General features: G+C 54.6%; 1 protein-coding gene across 1 annotated transcript; it reads left to right on the forward strand.

Annotated features, from left to right (window-relative positions):
* The first annotated feature begins 5,437 nt into the window (after window positions 1-5,437).
* Window positions 5,438-10,169, forward strand: ASB10 (ankyrin repeat and SOCS box containing 10). Its single transcript, XM_021382103.1, has 5 exons — window positions 5,438-5,660; window positions 6,798-7,065; window positions 7,622-8,126; window positions 9,137-9,250; window positions 9,399-10,169. The coding sequence occupies exons 1-5, from the start codon at window positions 5,438-5,440 to the stop codon at window positions 9,582-9,584; spliced, it is 1,296 nt and encodes a 431-aa protein (XP_021237778.1). The 3' UTR covers window positions 9,585-10,169.
* Window positions 10,170-22,381: the final 12,212 nt, after the last annotated feature.

A 22,381-nucleotide genomic window follows, 5' to 3' on the forward strand; every position in this document is an offset into this window, starting at 1 on the left:
AAAGCTGTGTCTGCTCTCTACAAGCCCTTGCACCTGTGTTCTGCAGGCATCAGACCCTGCAGCTTCCAGGTGTTCTGTTGTGCTGTGGGGGAGGAGCTGTAACTCCTGCAGTGGGATGGCTATGGAGCTGAGCTCCAGTATGCACCGCTGGATGTCCATGGGAGTCTGTGTAGCTGGAGGGGCCAGGCTGCGAGAACAACCCCAGGAGCTGGGCTTGTTCAGCCTGGAGAAGAGAAGGCTGCGAGGAGACCTCACTGCAGCCTTCCAGTATTTAAAAGGGGATTATAATCAGGAGGGGAATTGACTTTTTACAAGGGTAGGCAGTGATAGGACAAGGGGGAATGGTTTATAGCTCAAAGAGGGAAGGCTTGGATTGGTTGTCGGGGGAAGTTCTTTACACAGTGGTGAGGTGCTGGCACAGGCTGCCCAGAGAGGCCGTGGATGCTCCATCCCTGGAGGTGTTCAGGACCAGGTTGGATGGGGCCCTGGGCAGCCTGGAGTAGTGCCAGATCTGGAGGCTGGTGGCCCTGCCCGTGGCAGGGGGCTGGAACTTGGTGATCCTTGGGGTCCCTTCCAAACTAAGCTATTCTGTGACTCTGTGATTCTATAAAAGTGGGGCTAGAGATATGGCCACACTGTTCTCCTGGAGAACATGTGTGCCTGTGTCCCCAGAGCCACACAAGCTATACCAGAGCAGTGTGTGCGCTGCTCATGGGCATTGCTTGTCTGTGCAGCGGCAGTGGGATCTGGTCTCCCAGCTCCTTGAAGGCAACCAGCAGACCTGGGACTGGATTGTGGGTTCTTTTGGGCTCCCCAGCTCTTACCTAGTCCTGGTTTCTGCTCTGAAAACAGCCACCGGAAGGGACACAAGTGAAGTGCAGCCCTACATCTAACCAGTGACACAATTTGCTTGTTTTGTGGGATAGATGGTGAAGTCCAGAAGAGACATCCGCTGGGCCAGTGTGGTGGCTTTTAACAGAACCTCCCTCTGCAGTGGTCCAGGAGGTCAGTGAGTCTGTGCAGCAGCCCCAGTGTGGTCTGGGTGCATAGCCTCCATTGACCTCTCACCGTGCCACCCAGCGCCCCAGGCTCTGGTCAGTTACAGGGCTGGGCTGAGCACAGAGCACGCTGCAGGGGATGGCCGACGTTCCTGCAGCAGCTGATGAGTGGCTGCTGCTGACACTCACAGCCTGCCCAGCTGGAAGGTTATGTTGGCAGGGCACAGAAATTAACAGCTTAGTTATAGGGAAGTAATCTGAGACTAAAAACATTTCACAGGTCCTGAACCTATGTCAAGCCACCACAACATCGTGGCTAACAAGATCTGCCCTCTATCTCACCACAAGCCTCAACGGCTGCATTTGGGCATCCAAAATGTGACTGATGTGGCTGGAGGTGCATAGCACAGCTGGACACAGCCTACCCAGAAACCTAAAGGCATTACCAACATCTGGAGATTCCCATGGGAGGCTGTCTGCTGTAGTGCCAGGGAATTGGGCTGACCTCACACAAGCTGACCTTCCCAGGGGTTAGCCCGTGCTCATCGGGGTGCAGGCTGCCTCACTGCCCTTGTGTTCATGGGAGTTCCCAGAGCAGCACATGGGTCTTGGGAGGGCTGTGTTAGTCCTCATGGGTTTACCTGAAGGGAAGACCTCAGTACTCAGCCCCATATGATTTCTGACACCACTCCTGTTCTACCACCATCTCCACCACAAACCTTGTCTCTGCTCCCTTGCTTCCAAGTTGGGGTCACAGAGCAGAGATTCTGTAGAGTGAACCAGAAAGCATGGAGAGAATTCTGAGGCTGCCTCTGTCCTGCGCCCAGTCTGTGCTGGTGATTGCATCCAGCAGCTGAAAATAAACTGCTGGAAGGTGGGAGGTGGCGGGGAGCTGCCAAGCAGGACTATTTATACGGGGGTGAGTTAAGCCTGTACCCAAACCCAGCCCCGTGCTGGGAAGCTGCAAACGGGGAGCAACCTGCACAGGGCACAGCCTGAGGCAAGAAACTCTTGGCTGCAGCAGTTCTATTGCAAGGTTTGGAGTTGTCCTCTGTGCTCCCCATCATGGACTGCTCCTTTCCCTCAGCCACACAGCACTCGCTGCAGCGGGACAAGGAGCAGCTGGATCAGCAGGGGAGCTCTCGGCCCCGGTACCACCACGCTGAGCACAATGTGGCTGCACAGGGGTCCTGGGTTGGCCGCATGGAGCCCCTGCAGTGCCAGGACCTGCTGGTGCAGAACGCGCTCTTCACCGGGGACCTGGAGATGGTTCAGAAGTACTTCACCCGGAGTGCAGCCATCAATCTCATCATTGAGATGAGGGGTGAGGAGCTGCGCTGGACCAGCAGGAAATTTGGTGGGTGTGCAGAGGGGGAATGCTGAGGGGAGGGGTGGGAAATGCTGTGAATGGGGTCCAGAGAAAGGAAGCAGGCACCTGAGAAAACTGCTGAGGGGAATCCCCAGTGACAGAGATGGGATGGTGGAAGAGGGACCTGGGGGGGAAAATACTTCAGGATGAGGAAGGAGGATCCTAGAGCTATGCAGTGAACTGCAGCTGGCTTGTTAGGTGGCCAGAGGCAGGTCTGCTGGGAAGTGATGAGATCCGTGTTCTTGAAGGGCTCACAGGGAAGGAAAGCATCAGGGCTGCACTGCTAGAGATTGCTGGGATAGAAATGAAGTGTATGCGACATGGACAGTGTGCCTGGGTGAGAACACCTCGGGTGGTGTAAGGATGCTTTTCCTCGTTGTGTCCTAGGTTGGGTCTGTTGCCCCATTCATTAGGAACTGGAGGCTGTAGCACGTGCTGGGAACAGCAGAGGTCTTTGCAGTGTTCTTAGGCCCAGCTCAGCCCATATGCTGAGCAATGAGTGTAGCTGTGCTTCAGCCTCAGGCAGCTGCTGAGGACCAAGCACAGTTCCGCTGTGGTGACATCCAGGCGACAAACAGAGCCACTGCAATCCTGCACCAAACTTTTGGAAGCCACATGAGGGCTGTTGTAGGACTGTGAGCAGTGGCCTTGCTCCAGAGCATAAGTATTCACACACCAACCTTAGTTTTGCTTTGTTTCACATGTGGAGTTTGCACTCCCCACGCTGTCAAACCTCTCTATTTGGAGATGGAGTGGTGCAGCAGCTGGAGAAACAGTAGGAGCAAGCTTGTCTGAGTGCTGGGAGGCAGGAGCTGGTCAGCCTTGGTTTCTCTTCCCGTCCATACACCACGTTGTACCCTGCCCGGACGCATCCTGTGGCTGCCAACATGGGCTTCCATGCTCTCCTTTTTGCTCACCTTCTCATCAATGCCATCTATGAGCTTTTTGATAACCTACAGAACAGATGCAGGCTGCGTCACAGGAGAGGAGCGCCCGGCAGCCCAGAGGAGCGCGTGTCCCTCTGCCACCCGTTGGTAGGGCACTGCAGGCGGTGCTGGGGCAGAGCAGCTGTACCCACCCCGCTGCTTCCCAAGGAGGGGGCTGTCGTGCCAGCCTGCCTGTGCCAGGGCGGAGAGGCTGGGGATGAAGGCCGCTTTGCAGAGGTGTGGGCTCTTCTCAAGCATCCTGGCACAAGGCTATGGACCGTATTGACTGAGGTAGGTTTTGTGGGGATCCACGCTAGCAAGAGGAAGCGTGAGCTTGCGGATGCCAGTGCTGACACTTAGACAGTAAAAGTTACTCGCTGAGTTCTAGGATTTTTATAACTGTGTTCTGTGTTGCTACGGTCTACTTAGGAAGAAAAATACGAATGTTATTTCCCTTCGTGCAACTGAGAGCACTTATCAGAAAATCATTAATTGCACGCTTTAATTCCTGCCCTGTGCTGGGCTGGCAGGCACTTCAGCCGCAAGCCGGTCTGCTTATAAAATCTGTGTCCCAGGGAAAACAGAGCAGCTCCTGTAAAACGATGTCACCCAGACGTGGATCTCATCACCAAAGATTCAAAATGTGAAAAGCCCAGCCAAACAAGTCCATGCCCCAAGCCCAGACCAAAGACGTAATGCAGCATGCACCGGACACGACACCTGAGTCTTCGGCCACGTGTCTCTGAGCCGCACAAACAGCTTGCTGAAGCGTGCCAAGCGGTGGCCTAAAAATAGACCCCGGTGACCTGGTATTTCTGAGGTTCCTCCCCACTAATATTCTGAGAAGCTCCAAGGGGTGCAGTATGTGCAGTGTTCCTGACACTGACCCGCACCACCTTTTGTCTCCCTGACAATGCTTTAGGACTGGGAAACTTAGGCTCCTTTGGATGCTTGTTTATATCTTTGGGGAAATGGAGGGCCCCGCGAGGTGAGGTAGTGCACCAAGGGCTTCCCTGTCTTTACTCTTTCATGCATTACATTGTACTTGGACTGTTGGTTGGTGCACAGACAAAGGATGCTTTAGGATATCAGGATAGAGTGCAGTCGTTTATTTCCATTGTTGAGGAGGGTAAAGTTTTTCCCGTTTTATACTCTTCTCTGGTCTCCCGTGTAATTGCTGTTGGTGTCAGTTAGTTTGCTTTCGCTGCGTGTTCTGAATGGCACGGCACAAAATTAAACCTGACTGGTCTTTCAAGAAGTTTGGAGTGTTTGTTGGAACGTGGTCTGAGCAAAACACGGTGGCGACAAGAACTGTGAGCAAAGTGCTATTCTGTAACCAGCGAAGGGGCAGGATGGGTTTGTGCAGTAAGAGGGGAAGGGAAAGTGCCATCTTAGGGTGAAAGGACAGTAGTGAGGAATGCTCAGCGAAGGGACTGTCAGAGGATGGGAAAAAGCAGAACTTAAACTGTGTAGGAGCTCTCTGCAAGGCTGAATTTCAAGTAGATGTAGGAAGAGATCTAAAGGATAATAGCATTCTATGTTTTCACTTCACTTGTAATGCACCGTTCCCCATCCTTGATCTACTTCTAATGCTACTTTGGCTGTAAGCTTTGATAAGAAATAACTTTCCCGTTGCTTGTTTAGAAACCTGCCTGGTGCCACCAGCTTGGGTGGAACCAGGGAAGAGGGGTGAGTGCAGCACTGGATGGAGCCAGCGGCATGCCGCTGCGTGCTGTGAGTGCAGCCAGCTACACTGTGCTGCTGTGGCACAGGCAGCAACGGGGGGACAGCAGAGACTGCTCCCTTCTTGTCCTATCAGTGGTGTCCTGCCTCCTCCTCTACCCCGCATGCTGCAGTGCGGTGCTGTGGGGGTTCCCTGTACGGCAGCAATGCAGAAGAACTGCTGCCTGGTGGGAGATCCTTCCTTGCCTCCTGGCTCTACTGCAGGGTCACGAGGGTTCCCAAAATAGTAGAGAGACCTGAGCCGTTCCCAGCCCGGGCCAAGCAGGGATGTGACATGTCCCTGCTCCCAGACAGGCAGTGAGGGGCACGGGGCACTGGTGGGGCTGTGCCACAGGCGCAGAGCCCGGCTGTGGAGGCAGCGAGTCCAGCCGTGGCTCCTTCTGTGGGCTGGGTTCTGCCTCATGGGCAGTCCCACGGGCAGAGGGGATGAGCAGCGGGAGCCCATCTGCACACGGAAGGCAGAGGGCCCAGCCCAGGCCTTCTGGCAGGCACTGCTGGTGGGGGAGCTGGGGGCCGTGGCTGAGCTCCTCAGCGACCCTCAGCACCAGCTGAGCCCCAGCACGGTGTTTGACACCAGCGACCTGGAGGAGTGGAGGAACTACCGCTTCAATTTCCGTGGGCTGAGTACGCAGGGGCAGCAGGCAGCTGCAGTGGGGCCACTGGGCGGGGGCTCAGAGCTTCGCTTCTGCTGCAGGGCACAGAATTATGTGCTATGGATGCCGCTCTGGCTGTGGAGGAGTGGGGATGGGAGTGAGAACTGGGATGTGGTGGGGTGCCCCTGTGTGCGTGTGGTTGGGAGTGTGAGGTGTGCCATGGCTGCATGGGAAAGTTTCTGGGTTTCCCCTCTGGACACAGGAATTCAGGCTCCAGGTTGTGCTCCCATAGCCTGCTTCCATGCACCTGTGCTATCTGTGCTGCTGAGCAGGCTGCAAGGCTGCTGGTGTTCTCTGCAAGCTGTCATGGGTGAGGAATTGTCACAGCTCTGTGCTGGGTCCATGAGATGGCTTGGTTTGAACCCAGTCCTATAAAAACAGCTGAATACGTGCAAGAAGAGGTAAGAGGGAAACAGTCCTGAGCAGTCGTGTGGCCTGGGACACAGTCCTCCAGCTCAGCCTGGAGAGGCAGCAGGAAGCATGATTGAAGGAGCACTTTTCCTTAACAGCTGCAGGCTGTGTGCCTGCAGGCTGCACCAGCTCAGCAGAGGTTCCAGCTGGGTCAGCATCTTTAGGAGCTGGCAGCTTTCAGCTGCTCCTCTGCCACAGGCCCTGGATGACCATCTCTGCTGAGGCTTGCTTGCCTATGCCACGCTCAGGGCTTTTCTGTGTAAGCGGCAGCCTGCTCCAGCAACCATTTGTTTTGCTGCCCGGTCCTTCTTTGGCATTGCTTCATGCATACTGTTCTTCCCAGCCACCCCACTGCTTTCAGCCCTGCCTTTGCCCAGGGGCTCCTCACCCACTGTGCTCCTGCCAGCAGAAGTCTTGTGCTGCTCAAGTGAGCTGCAGGTGGGAAGCCCAACCCTGGGAAAGGCCTTGGCCCTGGGGCTCCTGCTTTTTGGGGCAGGCACGGCATGCAGCCTCAGCCAAATCTTGGAAGTCCCGTGCCTTCCACAGGCCAGGCCCAAGGCAGAAACTTCGGTAATTGGCAGGAAGAGAGTCCCTTGAGGGAAAACCCTTGTCTCAGGAGGTACATTGTGTACCCTTGGAACAAGGCAACTCTGTGCCCAGGGCTGGATGTGGCTCCCTGACTCCCCTTTCTCCGCAGGACTGTGGTCTCTGAGCTACGAGCAAGAGCTCACCACACCACTACACATCACAGCCAGCCGGGGCTACACAGACTGCCTGCAGCTCCTGCTGCTCAGGGGTGCTGCCGTCAACTTTGCACCGGGGGGTAAGACTGCCCTGCATGAGGCTTGTGTGGCAGCCAGTGCCGACTGCGTGCGTCTGCTGCTCAGCTTTGGTGCTGACCCTGAGGCTGTCTCTGAGGACGGCTACAAGCCTCTGCATCTCTGCAAGAGTCCAGACTCCATCAAGTGAGTTCTGCCCAAGGGGCATAGGGGGTCTCCCCTCCTTGAGCCTCACCCTGTGTGCAAGGGATCCTTCCACACACCTGCGTGTGGGCTGGTGAATGCAGCCAGTTGGCTGATGCGTAGGGTGGCTTGGCTGCACGTGGGCCAGGGCCGTCTCTGATGCCTGTCAGATGACTGCAGGCTACAGTTCTCAGAGCTGATGCAGCTGAATGCTGAATGTGGTACTGCTGCCTTGCTGCCCACCGGCAGCACAGAGCTGCTGGGTGATGCTGTGGAACTCGAGGCATGCATGTGCTGATGGATGTGGATGCAGACCCTGGGTGTACTGACACTTATCAGGCACCCGTGGAAAGAAAGGTGGCTGCGTTAGGGCAACAGAATCTCTGCTCCTCAGCTGTCCTGGCTTAACCCCGCAATTCCAGGCATGAGGAGCTGGGATCTGGGGATACCTGGGAGATGTGAAAGCCATGGGATGGCGCAGTCAAGAAGATGTGGGGGTTGCAGGTAGGACAGGAGCTACAGAGGAGGGGCTGTCACTGAGTCTCCTTGGCCCTCACAGGTGTGTTCAGCAGCTGCTGAAGCATGGTGCCTGTGTAAACAGCCGGACGGAGGAGGAGGAGGACACAGCGCTGCACGTGGCAGCACGGCACGGCCTCACGGAGCATGTCCAGCTGCTGCTGCAACATGGGGCAGAGCTGGAGGCGAGGAATGAGGAGGGGCAGACGCCGCTGAATGCTGCCTGCGCACAGCCCCACTCGCCCCATGACATGGAGCGCTACTACAGAGTTTGCCAGCTGCTGGTGGAGAGCGGTGCCAGCGTCAATGCTGCTGACAGGGACCATCAGCACCCACTGCACTTGGCCTGCAAGAACGCCAACGCTCAGATAGCAGAGCTACTGCTGGCCCAGGGTGCAAATGTCAACATCATGAACTACAGCGGCAACACAGCCCTGCACAACATCCTGCAGGCTGCTGCCTACAAGCTGGACCACCATCCTGAGCTCGTGGTGCGGACCCTGCTCAACTACGGGGCCATCCGCATCTGGCCTGGCTCCCTCCTCAAGGTGCGTGTGGCTGGGCGTGCAGTGGGGACAGTGACATCAGGACCCCAGTGGGAGTGAGGGGGGTCCTGACACAGCAGGGTGTGCTCTGGGCTTGCTGGCCTGGCTGCTTCCTCCCAGGGCCTGGGGGAGAAGGAAGGGCTGCTATTGCTAAGGGATTCCGTGAAGCTTTCTCCCTGGGGCGTGTTCTCCTGTAGGATTCTCCTGTGCCTGTCTGCTTGGCTGTATGGACAATCCCTGCTAAGTTTCCATAACTACTTGCCTCAGGAAGTGCTGCCCTCCTTCTTCACAGGTGCTGGTTCTCTTCCCTGGGATGTATCCCCCAGCTCATGCTTGCTCTGCGAGACGCCAGCAAATGAAGGGTTAAGTTCCTGTCTTAATTCCTGAGCAGTGCAATAATTACCCAGCCCGGAGATCAGCAGATTGCTCTCCCCTTTGGGAAAATACAGGAAAATCAACAATTAACACTAATTAATCTCCTATTAACGCCAGATAATGAGGATCACTCTTGCAGCCGGAATAGACTCTGACAGCGACTGCTGGCCTGGGCCATGGGGAGTGGGAACCTGGCGCTGTGGGGCTCTGCTGGGTACAGCTACGTGTGGGTGCTGCGTGCTCCCAAGACCACGCCGGTGTAAGAGAAACCGTCGCAAAGCGTGTCTCTTGCACTTCTGGGTGCTGTGAAAACATGGGCACGGTGCACATCAGAGATTTGTGTCACACCAAATGGTGCTGGGACTCAAATTACATGCAATGTAGACATAGGATGTCTGCAGCCCCACTCAGCCCAGCGCAGCCCTGGGAGCCCCATGGAGCTCCCACCAGGGGTGTTGTGCTTTGGTCTTGCTGCACACAGAGTGGTGCCGGTCCCTGCCCCATGTGGCTCCTGCTCTGACCGGACGTGTGAGGAAAGCAGTCAGGCACAGAACTACCAAGGCTTTGAGCAGGTGCAGCTTTCTGGTAGGTGAGGGTGTGACCCACGGCTCCATCCATTGTGTGCCTTCCAAGCACAGGTGCTGCGGTACTGCAATGCCTGCCCGCGAGCCATCGAGGCCCTGATGAACTGCTACGACCACGTGCGCGTGTCCGAGGAGTGGGTATCGGCGGTTCCGGCAGAAGTCGTGCAGGTGAGGGACAGGAGGACTGGGAACGGAGCTGGGAGGCCCTGCAAGGCAGCGGGTGGGAGGGCTGCACCCGGGGACCGGGGCTCAGCTCCGCTCCCAGAGTGGGATCGTCCGCTTTGTGTGTCTCTGACCCTCTCTTTTCTCCCTGCAGAAGTATCCTCGTTTCTACCAGTCGCTGTTCTCCTTGGAGCAGACACCCCGTTCCCTGCAGCACCTGGCTCGCTGCGCGCTCAGGGCCTTCCTGGAGGGCCGGCTGCTCCTGGTCCTGTCCCAGCTGCACCTGCCCGGTGCCCTGCACCGCTTCCTGCTGCTCAGCTTCGAGGACGTTCTCTACTGAGTGCGTGGCCCTACATCCCACGCTGTCTTTCTGTGCAGATGTTACATCCTTCCCGCTGATCCCTTCCTTCCTGCTGCATTACACCAGCCCCTCTGCTGTCCCTGCCATCCCTGTGTGCTGCCTCCCGCACCTATTTTGGAGCGCTCCGTGCACCCACACTAACCAGGACAAGCTCCAGACTCACCAAGAAAAGCGAGAGATGAGGATCAGGGCATTTTGTGGATCGGGGAAATCTGCTGGACTGATCTCAGTTTTGTTGCAGACTGTCAGCCCTCCTATCCCAAACCTACAAATTCTAACCAGACCCAGGCAGCTCTGCTGTCAAGAGCATCTGTTGCGATCTTATCTTTTGTCAGGTTTACAGTTTGTACACAAAGCTGTTTGGAATAAACACTACTGAATGCCAGCCTACAACTTCTGCCCAGCCTTGCAGACTGCGTGTCCCAGCTCCTCAGTGTGACAGCTGTGCACAGCAGCACATATGCTCAGACCTATGCATCCATCCACTCCTTTGAGGTCTAGGGATGAAGAGTGGTGGGCATGGGGCAGAGGCCTCCTGAATGCACTCTTCCCATGCAGGTGCGGTGTCCAGATTTGCCTGGCCTTGCAGCTTAGAGCAGTGCTCGTGCCAGCTCCAGGGATGGGGGGTGAGGAGGAAGTGTGCCCTGGGAGCAGTATTCTCCTGGGCCCAGAGCAGCATGACCCCATGCCCCCAGCCAGCATCTGACAGCCCAAAGCAGGGCCATGCACAGCCCCTGCTGCACTGTGAGCAAGGTAACAGGTAGAGTCTGTTTCCGTGATTTAAAGGCAGAGTTAGAAAGGCTAACCAGCTCTTAGCTATTTGCTGGAAGCTAACCCCATCCTGTTGCTGCCTCAGGGAGTGCCTGGACTGCTGCTGTCTGGCAGAGGATGTGCTAGGATGGCACTGTGGTCGTTCCTCTTTGTGCAGTGATCTTCTGAAGCCTCTGAATATCCACATCGGCACCAGGGCATGGGGACACGCAGAGCTGAAGGCTGAGCAGTGGGGAAGCCCCTGGGCTTCTGCCTCTGCCTGGACACAGAGTGTAGCTGTGCTCCCCCTGTTACCACTGCCTTGCACAGCCAGCCCGTGCTGCTCTGAAGTAGTGAGCTTGACATAGCTGTGAGTTGTGGTGCGTCGTTCCTTGTGTATTTGCACCAGGGATGCATCATGCACGGTGCAGTTGCTAACAGGATACAATATAGATGTGTGCTCTTGGGCCCACAGCGAGTGCCTGGAAGCTGGCTGCAGCAGTCTGCATGTCCAGGTAATATGTTCACAGCATAAAGATGATGTAACTCAAAAAGGATTGACAGCTTGCTTTATGGCATCAGTGGGCAGGGAGGCGAGGCGATGTCCCACAACTGCTTGCAAAACAGCAGGAGGAGAGCAAGGGAGTGAGAGCTTTTGAATACGTGGGATAACAGCCCCTGCTCGTAGCATGCTTCAGGAGTGCATTTGCCTCGAACCGGAGCGGGAAGCCAGCGTGAGTCACCATCTCCCTGCTGGCCGTGCTCACATGACTGCTCAGGGTGATTTGTTTATGGGAGCAAGTCCCAGAGCCTAATTCTTGCAACTCAAACCACTTTTTATAGTGTTTGCTTTTTGGTATCTTACATCTGTGGTTGGAGGAAGGACAAAATAGGAGGGTCTGTCTCTTGGTGATGGTGTGGATTTGGGTTGCCTTAAACTGGCTGGACATCCTTAGTACGAAGGCAGCCTACAGAGCAGTGCATGCAGAGCCTTTCTTTCCAGCACTGTCCTGCAGTAATGTATGTTTGGTAATGTGTACTTAGCTACTAAGATAATATCGTTTTTGTGAGGACAGGGAAGGACTGAGTTTAATTGTTCTACTTTGTCAATGGTATTTCTCTCAGTTGTTAGACTTAAGGCCCAGTCCCAGATCCGCTTCTGCTGGCTCTGGGGCCTGCCCTGTATTTCAGTGATGAGGGCAGTGCAGTCTGAAAGAGGTCAACCTACAGAGTAGTTCTGTTTCTGTAACCAGAGGAGCACACAGTGCCCCTGCGCATGTGACAGCCCAATTCCAGGAGCTGCCTGTGCCTCTTTGGACAAAGGGTCTTGTTGCAGCTGGGCACCTGCCGTGATGCAGGAGCTGCACTGAAACTGCAGGAGGAACTCTGAGAGCTGCCGGTTTTGCAGTCATGGGTCGTGCATGTGGGGAGGGCAGATGGCAGGCAGATGCAGAAGGGTAACTGATCCCTGGACACAGCCTCCAGAGGCTGGCAGGGACTCACATGGTGCATCAAGACTAACTCCACAAACGTGCTCTGAGTTTTACTCAGCCACGCTAATCAATTAGCAACTGATTTTTTGGAAAGAATATGCAAGAACAGAATTTCGTATGCTTGATGTTCCTGAGCGTATCTTGGCAATACGAAAAGCTGTGCTCCTTTTTCTCAGACTTTTAAAGGGACGGTTTCTAATGCAGCATTGAATGTTGCTGCTGGGGCAGGAGCTGTGCCTGGAGGTGAGGGCTGTGGTCTGAACTGAGGACTGTGACACTGCTAGCACAGGCGCGTGTGGCTCTAATCTGTTTTCAGTGTCACAGGGAGCTGCTGACTGCTCCCATACCCAGGTGCCAGGAACGCCTCCTGGGCACATGCTGCTGTTCAGCTTCGGCATTCGCCTGTAGTTTTGGGCAGAGCATCAGCGAGAGGCACCCTCGTGACTGGCAGAGGTAATGCGAGCCCATGGCTGTGTCCAGGAACAAAGCTGTCCCATTTCCAAGCAGAAGTTTCCATCCCAGCCGCAGCTGCTGGGTGTCACTCTGCCCCTCTCTCAAACATTGCCTGTTTCTTCTTCCATCGTGTCCCCTTCCTCCAGCTGAAGGGTCAGCTTCCAGTGGTATCAACTCTGGTGAGGCTGCACCTCAAGTAAGGCATTCAGTTCTGGGCTCCTCACTACCAGAAAGACATTGAGGCCCCGGAGCACATCCAGAGAAGGGCAGCAGAGCTGTGAGGGGTCAGGAGAACACATCTCATGGGGAGCAGCTGAGGGAGCTGGGGTTGTTCAGTCTGGGGAAGAGGAGGCTCAGGGGAGACCTTATCGCTCTCTGTAACTACCTGAAGGGAGGTTGTGGTGAGGTGCAGGTCGGCCTCTTCTCCCACACAACTAGTGATAGGACGAGAGGGAATGGCCTCAAGTTGCACCAGGGGAGATTCAGGCTGGACGTTGGGAACAATTTCTTTTCTGAAAGAGTGATCAGGTGCTGGAATGGGCTGCCCAGGGAGGTGGTGGAGTCACTGACCCTGGAGGGGTTCAAGAAATGTTTGGATGTTGTACCGAGGAATTTGGCTTAGTGGAAATGGTGGTGGTAGGTGGATGGTTGGACTGGATGATCTTGGAGGTCTTTTCCAACCTTGGTGATTCTGTGATCTTTCCCTATAGGCTTCCCACCCTCAGACATCTGCTTGACTCCTACCTGACCTCTCCTGCTCCTCAGTAAGCGGCATTATGTACTACATCGTCGTATTTAGCAGCTCTGTGTGGATCTTTTTCTACCATGCATTTAACCAGTCAATTTTTGGACCCACATAAATGTGAGCATTATAATGCCCTTGTAGCAAGGAGCTCTGAAGTAAGTTGCACATTGTGCCGATCATCTCCTTGTATTTGTCCTCATGCTGTCACCTTGCTTCATGGGATGCCCTTAAACTCTTACCTTCAAAAAATCTGAGGGCATTTGTGGTCTGTTCTGCATCACACTACTCAAGATCTTACAGATCAGTGTCTCTTCTCTCCTCACTCATAATTCTGTTTGGCTGTGTCACTCCCTGTGTAGAAGCTGCCACCCAACCTTTAACCACAAGCACAGACCTTCCCTGGTCCTGGTGCATCCGTTTGAGATGAGAGGATTCGCCCTGAGCCTAGCATTCAAAATGAGGTTGCGTTGTGCTTTTGTGAGAGTTACTCTCAGCAGCGTGGCTGTGAGATGCTCACAACTGCCTCAGATCTGTGCTTGGCATTATGGGATACACGTGGCCAGGAGGAGGTGTTTTGGCTGTGGTGCTCTCCCGTTCAGAACCTCCTCTGTTAGGTGGCACGTAACGCACCCTCTGTTTCTTGAGCTTATTGCTGTCCACGATATGGTCTCTGTTTTAAAATGAAGCCTACATTCTTCTTGCTTCTATGTTGTGCCTGGTACTTGGATGCACTGAAGCAAGTTTTTCAGGAGCCTGACATTTCCTGCAGCGCAGATCAGGTTGTTCTGGACAAGTGCCACCTGACACTTTCACCATCCCAACATTTCATTTTTAACCACCTCAATAGTTCTACCAAAAATTGCTTTTCATTTTCTCCCTGCTTGCTAATAACATATAGCATTGATATGTGAATGGAATGCAGCTCGCAGTATACCCGTCAGAGTTACATGGAATAACTGCTCTGTCACCCAGCTTCCTCAACTCAGTTAACACTGATCACATCGTTTATAGCAGACAGCTAATATTGCTCACTAGAATATTGTGTAGAACGAAGTCAAGTGACTTCCAGGAGTCCAAATGTCATATGTACGTAGTCAGCACTATCTAATGCTTGTAGGCTTACAAACAAACAAAAAATCAACAAATGAACAAAAACCCCAAATGTTTACAAGTAACCCTTTCACTTAAAAAGAATGGATACTGTGAATTTGGGGCTCTGGCTTTTACTGATTTACCCAGAGCATCCCTTGGCTGTTCACTTGTGACTGCCCAGGATCTATTCTGAACTAACTGCTCTGCAGTTTCTCAGATATCTATGTGACCACATTAAATACCGGTCAGACACTGGATTTCTTTCCTCAGTTCCCCAGTGTGCCGTGATTTGTCATAAGGAAAAACAGAAGGTCCAGTGAACTCATTAGACAATTTAAAAACTCTTGGATGTAAGATACCCTCCCGCAGACTATCAAAATCGTGACTTAGTTTCTCTTCAGCATCTTCCTTAATCACTGATGGAATAGGTGGTGTGCCGCTACCGCTGTGACATATGAATATTGTCCATTGCTATCGTCTCAAATACAGAACAGAAGCGTGTACCAGGCTCTTGTTTTCATACACAGGAGCCTGGGGCAGGTGCCCAGACACTGCGAGGTTTTGGCCTCTGTTACTCTGGAGTCCCCATTTTAAAAAACAAAACAAAAAGGAATCGGCGAGGGTTCAGAGAAGAGCCACGAGCGAGTAGTGCATTGCCAGTGATGCGCGGCAGCGCAAACCTGGGCAAGGCCGCGGCTCACACAGCACACTCAGCTCCTGGGGTCCTGCGTGCAGCCTGGGCCCGGTTCGGTGGTTGCAGGCAGAGGTGTGGCAGTGCTCTGCCACCAGGGCCTTGCTGCTCCCCTGCAGCACCGCCAGAATTCCTGACAGCACAGGAAGCGTGGGACGGGTGCAGGTTGTCAGCACTGCCAGTCCTGCTGACTGGCACTCGGAGACAAGAAATGGAAAATGGAAATGGAAGCTGGGCAAAAACAGATTAGAAATGAGACAGGTTTTAATAGTGAGGATAATTAATCTACTAGCTAATTGCCTCTTAGAATAGCTCATCGTGCTGGATGTAGATTTCTCATCTCTGTCATCTTTAAAATCACCACCAGGCCTGCCCTAGCCCAGGCCAGACTTCATCCTGTGAGGTGCTCAGCCCAAGTCCCGGGGAGATCAGAGCGTTTAATTACAGCACTGTAATCCATGGTTCCTCACTCCCATGCTGGTCTGCCACCGGCCTCCGCTGCAGCTGGGACTGTGTCTGACCCTGGCGTAATTAAACAGCTCCACGTTTCCACTGGCAGCTCTGCTATGGATATTTCACTTGGTGCCTCTGACTTCCCCTTAGCTTCCTGCATTGTATGAATGCCGGTTGGCACCGGCTCTGTTGAATTCCTTGCTCTGGATGTGCTGCACATTCTGGGTTCTGAAAGAAGACGTTCTGAAATAAAAGGTGATGGTAGCTTATACTCCCAGATAATATTTTCTCTTGCTCAGTTCCACTCACAGACTTCGGCTTTGAGACTCCAGCCCCTTTGGAGCACTGTGGATGTGTCACCCTGTGGGAGAGGGCAGTGTCTGTGAGTCCCAGAGGATCTCAGGATGAGGTGTGATATGCGTGAGGCTGCTGTCATGAGTTTCTATGGGGACTCACCACAGGAGGTTCTCCATGATGTTCAGACACCCCAGGGGCCTTTAGCCCATGGCATCAGAACCCTCAGCATCGCCCTGAGCTGCAGCCCCACACTGCACTGCAGCCACACACAGAGCTCTCTGCTGACCTTACCCGGTGTCAGCTTTGGCCCTGCTCTCCTGGTGCTGAGTGCTTCTTGTGTCTCACTATTAGGAGCGTGAAGACAAATGCTTCACACACCTCTGCTCCCATTCACATGCTGATGCTCCCGTAATACCATAGGTATGTCATAGATACTCTCAGAGCATGGCAGCCCCCTCCGTGCCTCTGACACATCACCAGCTGCCACTGATGCTGCCCAGACCAGTGCGTGCCCACCCGCCTCCCAGCACAGTGCTCCTGGCTGCAGGACTCCGCTCAGGCTGCACAGACTCAGGCCAAACACAAGCATACAGCTGGCAGTAGCTTGTGGCTTCCTAAATGTGGTGCTGTACCTGGTCCACCTCACTTGGATTCCTGGAAAATACTACAGCAAGTGACTAAACAACTTGGAAGCGTCTAAAAGTGAACAAGGAGCTCACCAGTATGCAGCTGGTCAGACCAAGGCTGCTTCCTCGGCACAAGGCTAAAGGGCCAGTGGGAAGGGGACAGAAAGAGCAAATGTCTCAATTCCATGCTCTTTCACTTAAAGATCTCAGAATGAAATTAAGAAAATACAGTATAGGGTGAAGTACTATTAGATGAGAGTATAGCTTGTCAGAAAACCCTATTCAGGGACAGTTACCCGTACTGAAGATGCAGTGATAGGCAGGGGCTTACCTGGAGGTCTGTCCTGCACCTGGCATTGCTCACAGATGTTAAAGACCCACACAAAGGAACAGCCATTGTGCTTATTTAATCTGCAGAAGATGCTGTGCCTGCTGGGGCTGCAGATGTGTAAGGAAAGATACCAAGTTCTCCCCTAGAGGCAGCAAAGCCTAGCTCTGTGCTTGAACCAGTGATTGAGCACCTGGTGGGAAGGCAGGGCCAGCCCAGGGGAGCTCAGGTGCACACAATGCACCTGAGTGACAGGAAGGGGTGGAGCGAGGATCCACTCCTTCCCAGCCCTCATGTAAGGGTTGGCAGTGGAGGTGAGGGTGTCCTGCTGGAGATCCCTGTGTATTTGAGGCCTTCTGAAGGCAAGCAGCTTTTTTCCTTTATTTCTGTGCCCACAGCTGTTGCATTTGAGCAAATTTTCCCTTGCTGCAGCCTGGGGCCTTGCTGCTCTGCTGTCATTGCTGTGCTTTCCATCATGTTACAGTGGTCCTAGGAGAGCTTATGCAGGTAGAAAGTGAAGGCAACTTTGCAGCTCAAGTGTGGGCGCTGCTTTGGGAATATTGCCCAGAATGATCAGTCTTGGTCTGCTGTACAAACACGAGCCAAAAACAAGCAGGAACTTTCACCTGCAGCTGGTGCCAGAACAGCAGTGAGGCAGTGCCACTGCAGTGCCAACACAAGCCAGCTGTGTGCCTTAGGACCCCAGGACTTTATCTGCAGTACTTGACTAACATCACTCTCCCAGAGCAGGAAAACCCAAAACTCTGGGTGAAGGAGTTGTTAGCTCTTCTAAACAGAACAGTCCTCAGAGATGCATGAAGGCTCCTACTTTTTCAACAAGAAATGCAATCAGGAGACCAGGGGCAGACAAGTCAGGTATCGGTGCCATCTGTCTGCCCACAATTTGTGTCCAGCACTGGGTGCAGGATTCAGGAGGGGTGCCAGGAAATGCTGAAGTCCCACAAGTGGGGATGTGCTCCGCTCGCTGGCCTGGATCATGGTGTGATCTTTGCTGCGTAGACCTGCTGCCTGCTGAGGATAAAGGTGCTTCACCTGTGCATTGCTGTATTTTCTGCCTCACCCATGGGGCCTGGGGCAAATGGGCAATAAGAGATGGTGTAGATGTGCCTGGATTGATTGCTGTCTCTCTGGGTACTGAAACGGTTGGCACCTTAGCTGAAGAGACCCCAGAAAACCCAGCAGCCCTCACTCCAGCCATAAGAAAGTATTCCTCCAGGTGTGCTGCTGGGAGGGCTTTCTGTCTTCCCTTGTCCACCTGGGAAAAGGAGCTGTCAGATCAGGGAGAGGCAGCTTAAGGGCTGATTCTGGGCACTCTGCTGGATCACAGAGGGTGGCACACAGGACTGGCCCCCGTCACTGCTGCCCCTGCACGAGGCTTATCAGAAAGGCATGTGTGATGTTCTAGAGTGCTAGCTCTGACTCTAAACCCCAAAACGGATCACTCTGCGTTTTCCTCACCTCCAAGTTACAGTCTCTCCGTATTTCAGAAACTCTGGGTTGGGCCAGGTCCTTACAGGGAGCCTTCTGCTGTCCTGAGGACTCATCAGTAGCAAAACCATGCGCATGTCTCCTATTAATGAGGATGCTGGGTTCTTGCTATCCCAGCTACGGCCCTGCCGGGCCCAGTTCCCAAGCATGCTCACAAGGAAGGAGAGGGCGGCTCTGCAGCTCCTGCAGGCCAGTTTTGTGTCATGAAGCTGAAGGCAGAATCACATGGGACAACTTGGCAACGGGGTGAAATGCAGTGGGGCTGTACCTGAGAGGCTGGCTGGAGTCACTGGGTGCTCCTTGCACTCAAACTGCCTGCTGGGAAAGGACCCACGTGCTGGCCATTGCCAACCTGCCCTGTGCCTGCTGCCTCAAGGGCTGCTTCACATTGGGCCACTTCATGGATATGGTCCAGCAGCAGAGTCTGTGCCTGAGATGGACCTAGCTTCTGTTAACACCACAGCTATCCCATTCTATAAACCTCCCAAACTCTGAGTAGAAAGTTTTACTCCACTACCCTTGCTTTTAATGTGCTTAGTGGCTATACTGCTGGAATGCCCAGAGGCTGTGGCCAGAGTCAGCCCTGTTTTGCCAGATTCTGTGCACTGATCATAAGGGAGGCAGGTAGAGGCATAAAGCTAAGGTTGCATAGCAGTTTCCATTAGAAGGACCTGCTTCCATTTGCAAGTCAGTTATTAAATGTTAACTGGTGCAGATGTGTTTTGCCACGCCGCATGTCTGTCTCAGGCTGAACTTTTCCCTTTATAACTACAACAAAATTAATTTTAATGATCCGCAGGGTAAGATTTAGGCACATAGTGGGCCTTGGCCTCTGCTTAGCCAACATCCCATGTACCTGGAGGATGATCTTCACAACCCACTGTGCAGCAGCAGCTTGCAGTGCAGGAAGTGGGGCTGGCCTGGATGATTCCTCTTCTGCCCAGTGGCACATGACCAACTGATCCCAAATGGCAGTCCTCTGAGGAGCCCATTTGGTATGTGTCCTCAAAGACATTTCCAGGGCTGACAGCTTCTCCCAGGATGCCTTACCTATGCTGAGCAGTTTGAAGCCATGTCAGAGTCTCTGTGTTGACCAGAGAGGTCATTTAACCATCAGCATAGACACTGAGTCAAATTGTCCAGGGTTGAGCAGCAGGACACTGCCCAATCTTGCCTGCTGCCCCCAGAAATGCAGGGGTGCTGGCTGTCCTGCGCTCACCTGCCTGCAGCGAGAAACAGAGAGGAGGAGGATGGAGCCTCAGAAGTCGTAATGCTGAGAGCAGCCAGGAGGAGGGCTGGGAAGCAGAGACAGGCTGAAGGGTGAGCAGGTCAGGTGGTGATATGCACAAGGGGTGAAACTGTTGATATGAAAGTAAAGGGCACTGCCCTTCCCCACTGAATCTGAGTGCAGTGCTCATGGCCCGGTACTGGGAGACCAAAGGCCAAGTGCTGAGGATGACAAACATAGACCAGTAATGCAGTGAACTCTGGAAAAATGGGAGACAGCAGGGCTCCTCCTGAAATTCCATTTCAATGCCTGGTAATGTTCCAGCAAGGTTCTGAGGGCTGTCAGGAGAACGGTGGGACCAATGGCTTTACTAAATGCACATGCAATTAGTATTTCTCATGATCCTGGTGTGCTGGACAGTGTACCTTCAGGGATGTTAAGGGAACACACTAGATACCTGCAAAGCAGGGGATGGAGCCTGATAAAATGGAATAGAGTGGCTCCCCGCAGGGAGAGTGTGTGGGGAGGGAGAAACATGCAGGGAGAGAGCTGAACAGCGGAGGTCTGAGCCTCAAGTGGAAGCCATGGAAACTGCATTTGTGCTAGACAGAAGCTGGGGAAGATCAGACGTGGGATGCAGAAACAGGGAAAGCCCTTGGAAGTCCCAGCAGTGTTAGAGTTATTGCACGCAGCTCAGACCCTCGCTCTTCTGGCTGACTTGTCTCTCTGGAGTCATGGTCTATGGTGCTGCAGCCACTGATGGACTGGGAGTCAGTGTCTGAAGGACAGGGGTTGCAAGTGTGTGATCAGGTAAGCAGCATCTCCTACTTGGTGGCATACTTAGGGACTCGCAGGGTGCAGGATATTGATTTGCAGAGGTCAGTATGGGAGCTTGTATTACTGGCCTTGGGAAGGGGCTGCCCTTGGGCACAGGCAGTCATTGTTCCTGGTGGGAGCTGTGGTTCGTTTGCTGCTCTCTGTGTTTCCCCAGCAAGGTGACAAAGACAGCAGTTCCCCGATTGCTCTCAGATATCTTGCTAACTAACAGGGCAGTGTGATGCATGGTTCAAAGGTCACACATAAAATATTCATTGAACAAATGGCCAAACGGAAGTTGCTGAGGAGTAGGAAGCTGCTTGCAAATTCTTGATGTGGAGCGCAGGTCTTGAGATCCAGTCACACGTGGTGACACTTTCATTTTCTCCATAGACTAACGTGTCTTGGTAGCAGTGGAATGAACACAAGTTCCACAGGTGAAGATGACTCCAGCCTGAAGGGTCCTTTCCCACAGAAACTTTTGGTGGATGAAAGCAGAGAGCTGGGGCAAGGACAGCTAGAGGATGGGTGCTGGCCTGTAAAACCTGGTTGCCTTCCTTATAGTGCCACCACTGACCTCTGAGGTGGGATTCATACCAGTGCAAGCCACTGCCAGCCTAGAACCTGGGCTCTTGTCCTAGGGAAGGGGCCAGATGGTCCTACAGGCACTCACTTATCCTCCTTGGTGACCCAAGAGCCATCGGTCAGAGGTGTTTCCTTGAGGCTGCGAGGATAAACCCTGGGGAAAGGGACAGAACCATGCAGAAAGGGAAGGCTCTGTGCAGGGATTTAGGTTGTGCTCGGTTAGCAGAGGAAAGCTGAGGGCCCTGCAGTCAGCCTGCTGGACCCATTCATCCTCATTTACGCGCTCCGCACGGGATTCTAGTATCCATCCACAGAACACATCAGTGAGGGCTGCAGGAAGGTAGTGAGCCAGTCGTCCTCAGAGACAGAGTAGGAGAAGGTGTGTGGGGAGGAAATCCATGCATTCATACAGATGTCACTGCCACCAGGGATCTCAGGGAGCCCAGCAGCCGGAGGCGCTGTGCCTCTCACCAGAGGCTGAGCACAGGGATGCACAGGGTGCTGAGGGGAGGACTGCCTGGGAGATGCTGGCTGCTTGGTGCATAGCTGTGCCACGGAAAATGCCTTCAGAGTGCACTTAGACACGACTTCAGTTCTGGCATTTCTCTGTTTCTGAGTGCATTAGGAGGTAATCCCGATGCTGATACCCTCCTGCAGCAGGGCCTTGGTTTGCTCAATGTTTGACATATTACATGCCGGGGGACCATCTCTTCTTAGGTAGGAGCACAGCGCAGGTGTCAGGAGGAGCAGTAAGTACTCTGCTTTGGGACGGGGACTCCCCCCAGCACGCACAGCAAGGAAGGGCAGAGCCGCGGAGCCTTCCCTGCAGTTCGCTCGCCTTCCACCGGTCTCCCCGGCTCTGTACCTGCGCGAAGAAGCGTCCGTCGGCACTCAGTCCGTAGACGCGTCAGTCCCGCGCTCCGCGAGCGGGCGGCAGGGGCAGAGCCGGGGGCTTTGTGCAGAGCAGCCCGGGCAGATCGTAGCCCCCGGTCCTGGGGCGTTCCTGCCGCTCGGGGCCGGCTGCAGCCGCCCGGGAACCCCCCGGCACGGCCGGCGTTCATTGCCGCTGCCCCCGACGGAACGAGGCGCCGGGATCCGTCCCGCGCCGCACGGAGAGCAGAACGGAGGGGAGGGGAGGGGGGAGCCTCAGACCCACCCCGAATTCTCTCTCCTCGTTCCCACCCTACACCGGGCGGGACCGCGTCCCCAGACCGCCCCCGCCGCCCGCCCCGCCGAGACCCCGCTCCAAGTCCCGGGCGGCGGCGGGCAGTCCCCCGGCACAGCGCGGCGGGTGGCGCGGAGCGGCGGGGCCGGGCCCGGCCGGTGCCTGGTGAAGAGCGCTCCGTCGGGGCTCTAGGGCTCAGCCGTTCGGAGCCGTTACCGCCCGTCAGAGCGTCGGCCCAGGCCGGCTGCAGGCCCGGAGCCGATTCGCTCCGTCCGTTGTCCCAGACCCGGGGGAGGATAGGATGCGGCGCGCGGCACAGACCCGTCCCGTCCCCACAAAAGCGCCCTTGTGCCGGCCCCATAATTGCTAATCATCAATCACCATTAATAACAGCTGATGAGGCGGGAGGGGGAGGCGCCTTCCCAGGGGCCGGCCGCGCCGGGGGGAGCGGGGAGCCCTGCCCCGCCGGAGCGGGCGCTGAAGGAGGAACTCGACCGTGATGTGCGGAAGATGGATGAGAGCAGAGGGCGACACCCCCGCCCGCC

This window comes from Numida meleagris, unplaced genomic scaffold (genome assembly GCF_002078875.1).
Source record: "Numida meleagris isolate 19003 breed g44 Domestic line unplaced genomic scaffold, NumMel1.0 unplaced_Scaffold180, whole genome shotgun sequence".
In the NCBI taxonomy this organism is placed as follows: Eukaryota; Metazoa; Chordata; class Aves; order Galliformes; family Numididae; genus Numida; species Numida meleagris.

Bases quoted from the DNA above. Each gene is read 5' to 3' on its own strand.
- ASB10 (XM_021382103.1), top strand. From the start codon at position 5,438: ATGGGCAGTCCCACGGGCAGAGGGGATGAGCAGCGGGAGCCCATCTGC. The intron at 5,661-6,797 runs GTACGCAGGGGC...CTTTCTCCGCAG, and splicing joins CTTCAATTTCCGTGGGCTGA to GACTGTGGTCTCTGAGCTAC. The intron at 7,066-7,621 runs GTGAGTTCTGCC...TGGCCCTCACAG, and splicing joins AAGAGTCCAGACTCCATCAA to GTGTGTTCAGCAGCTGCTGA.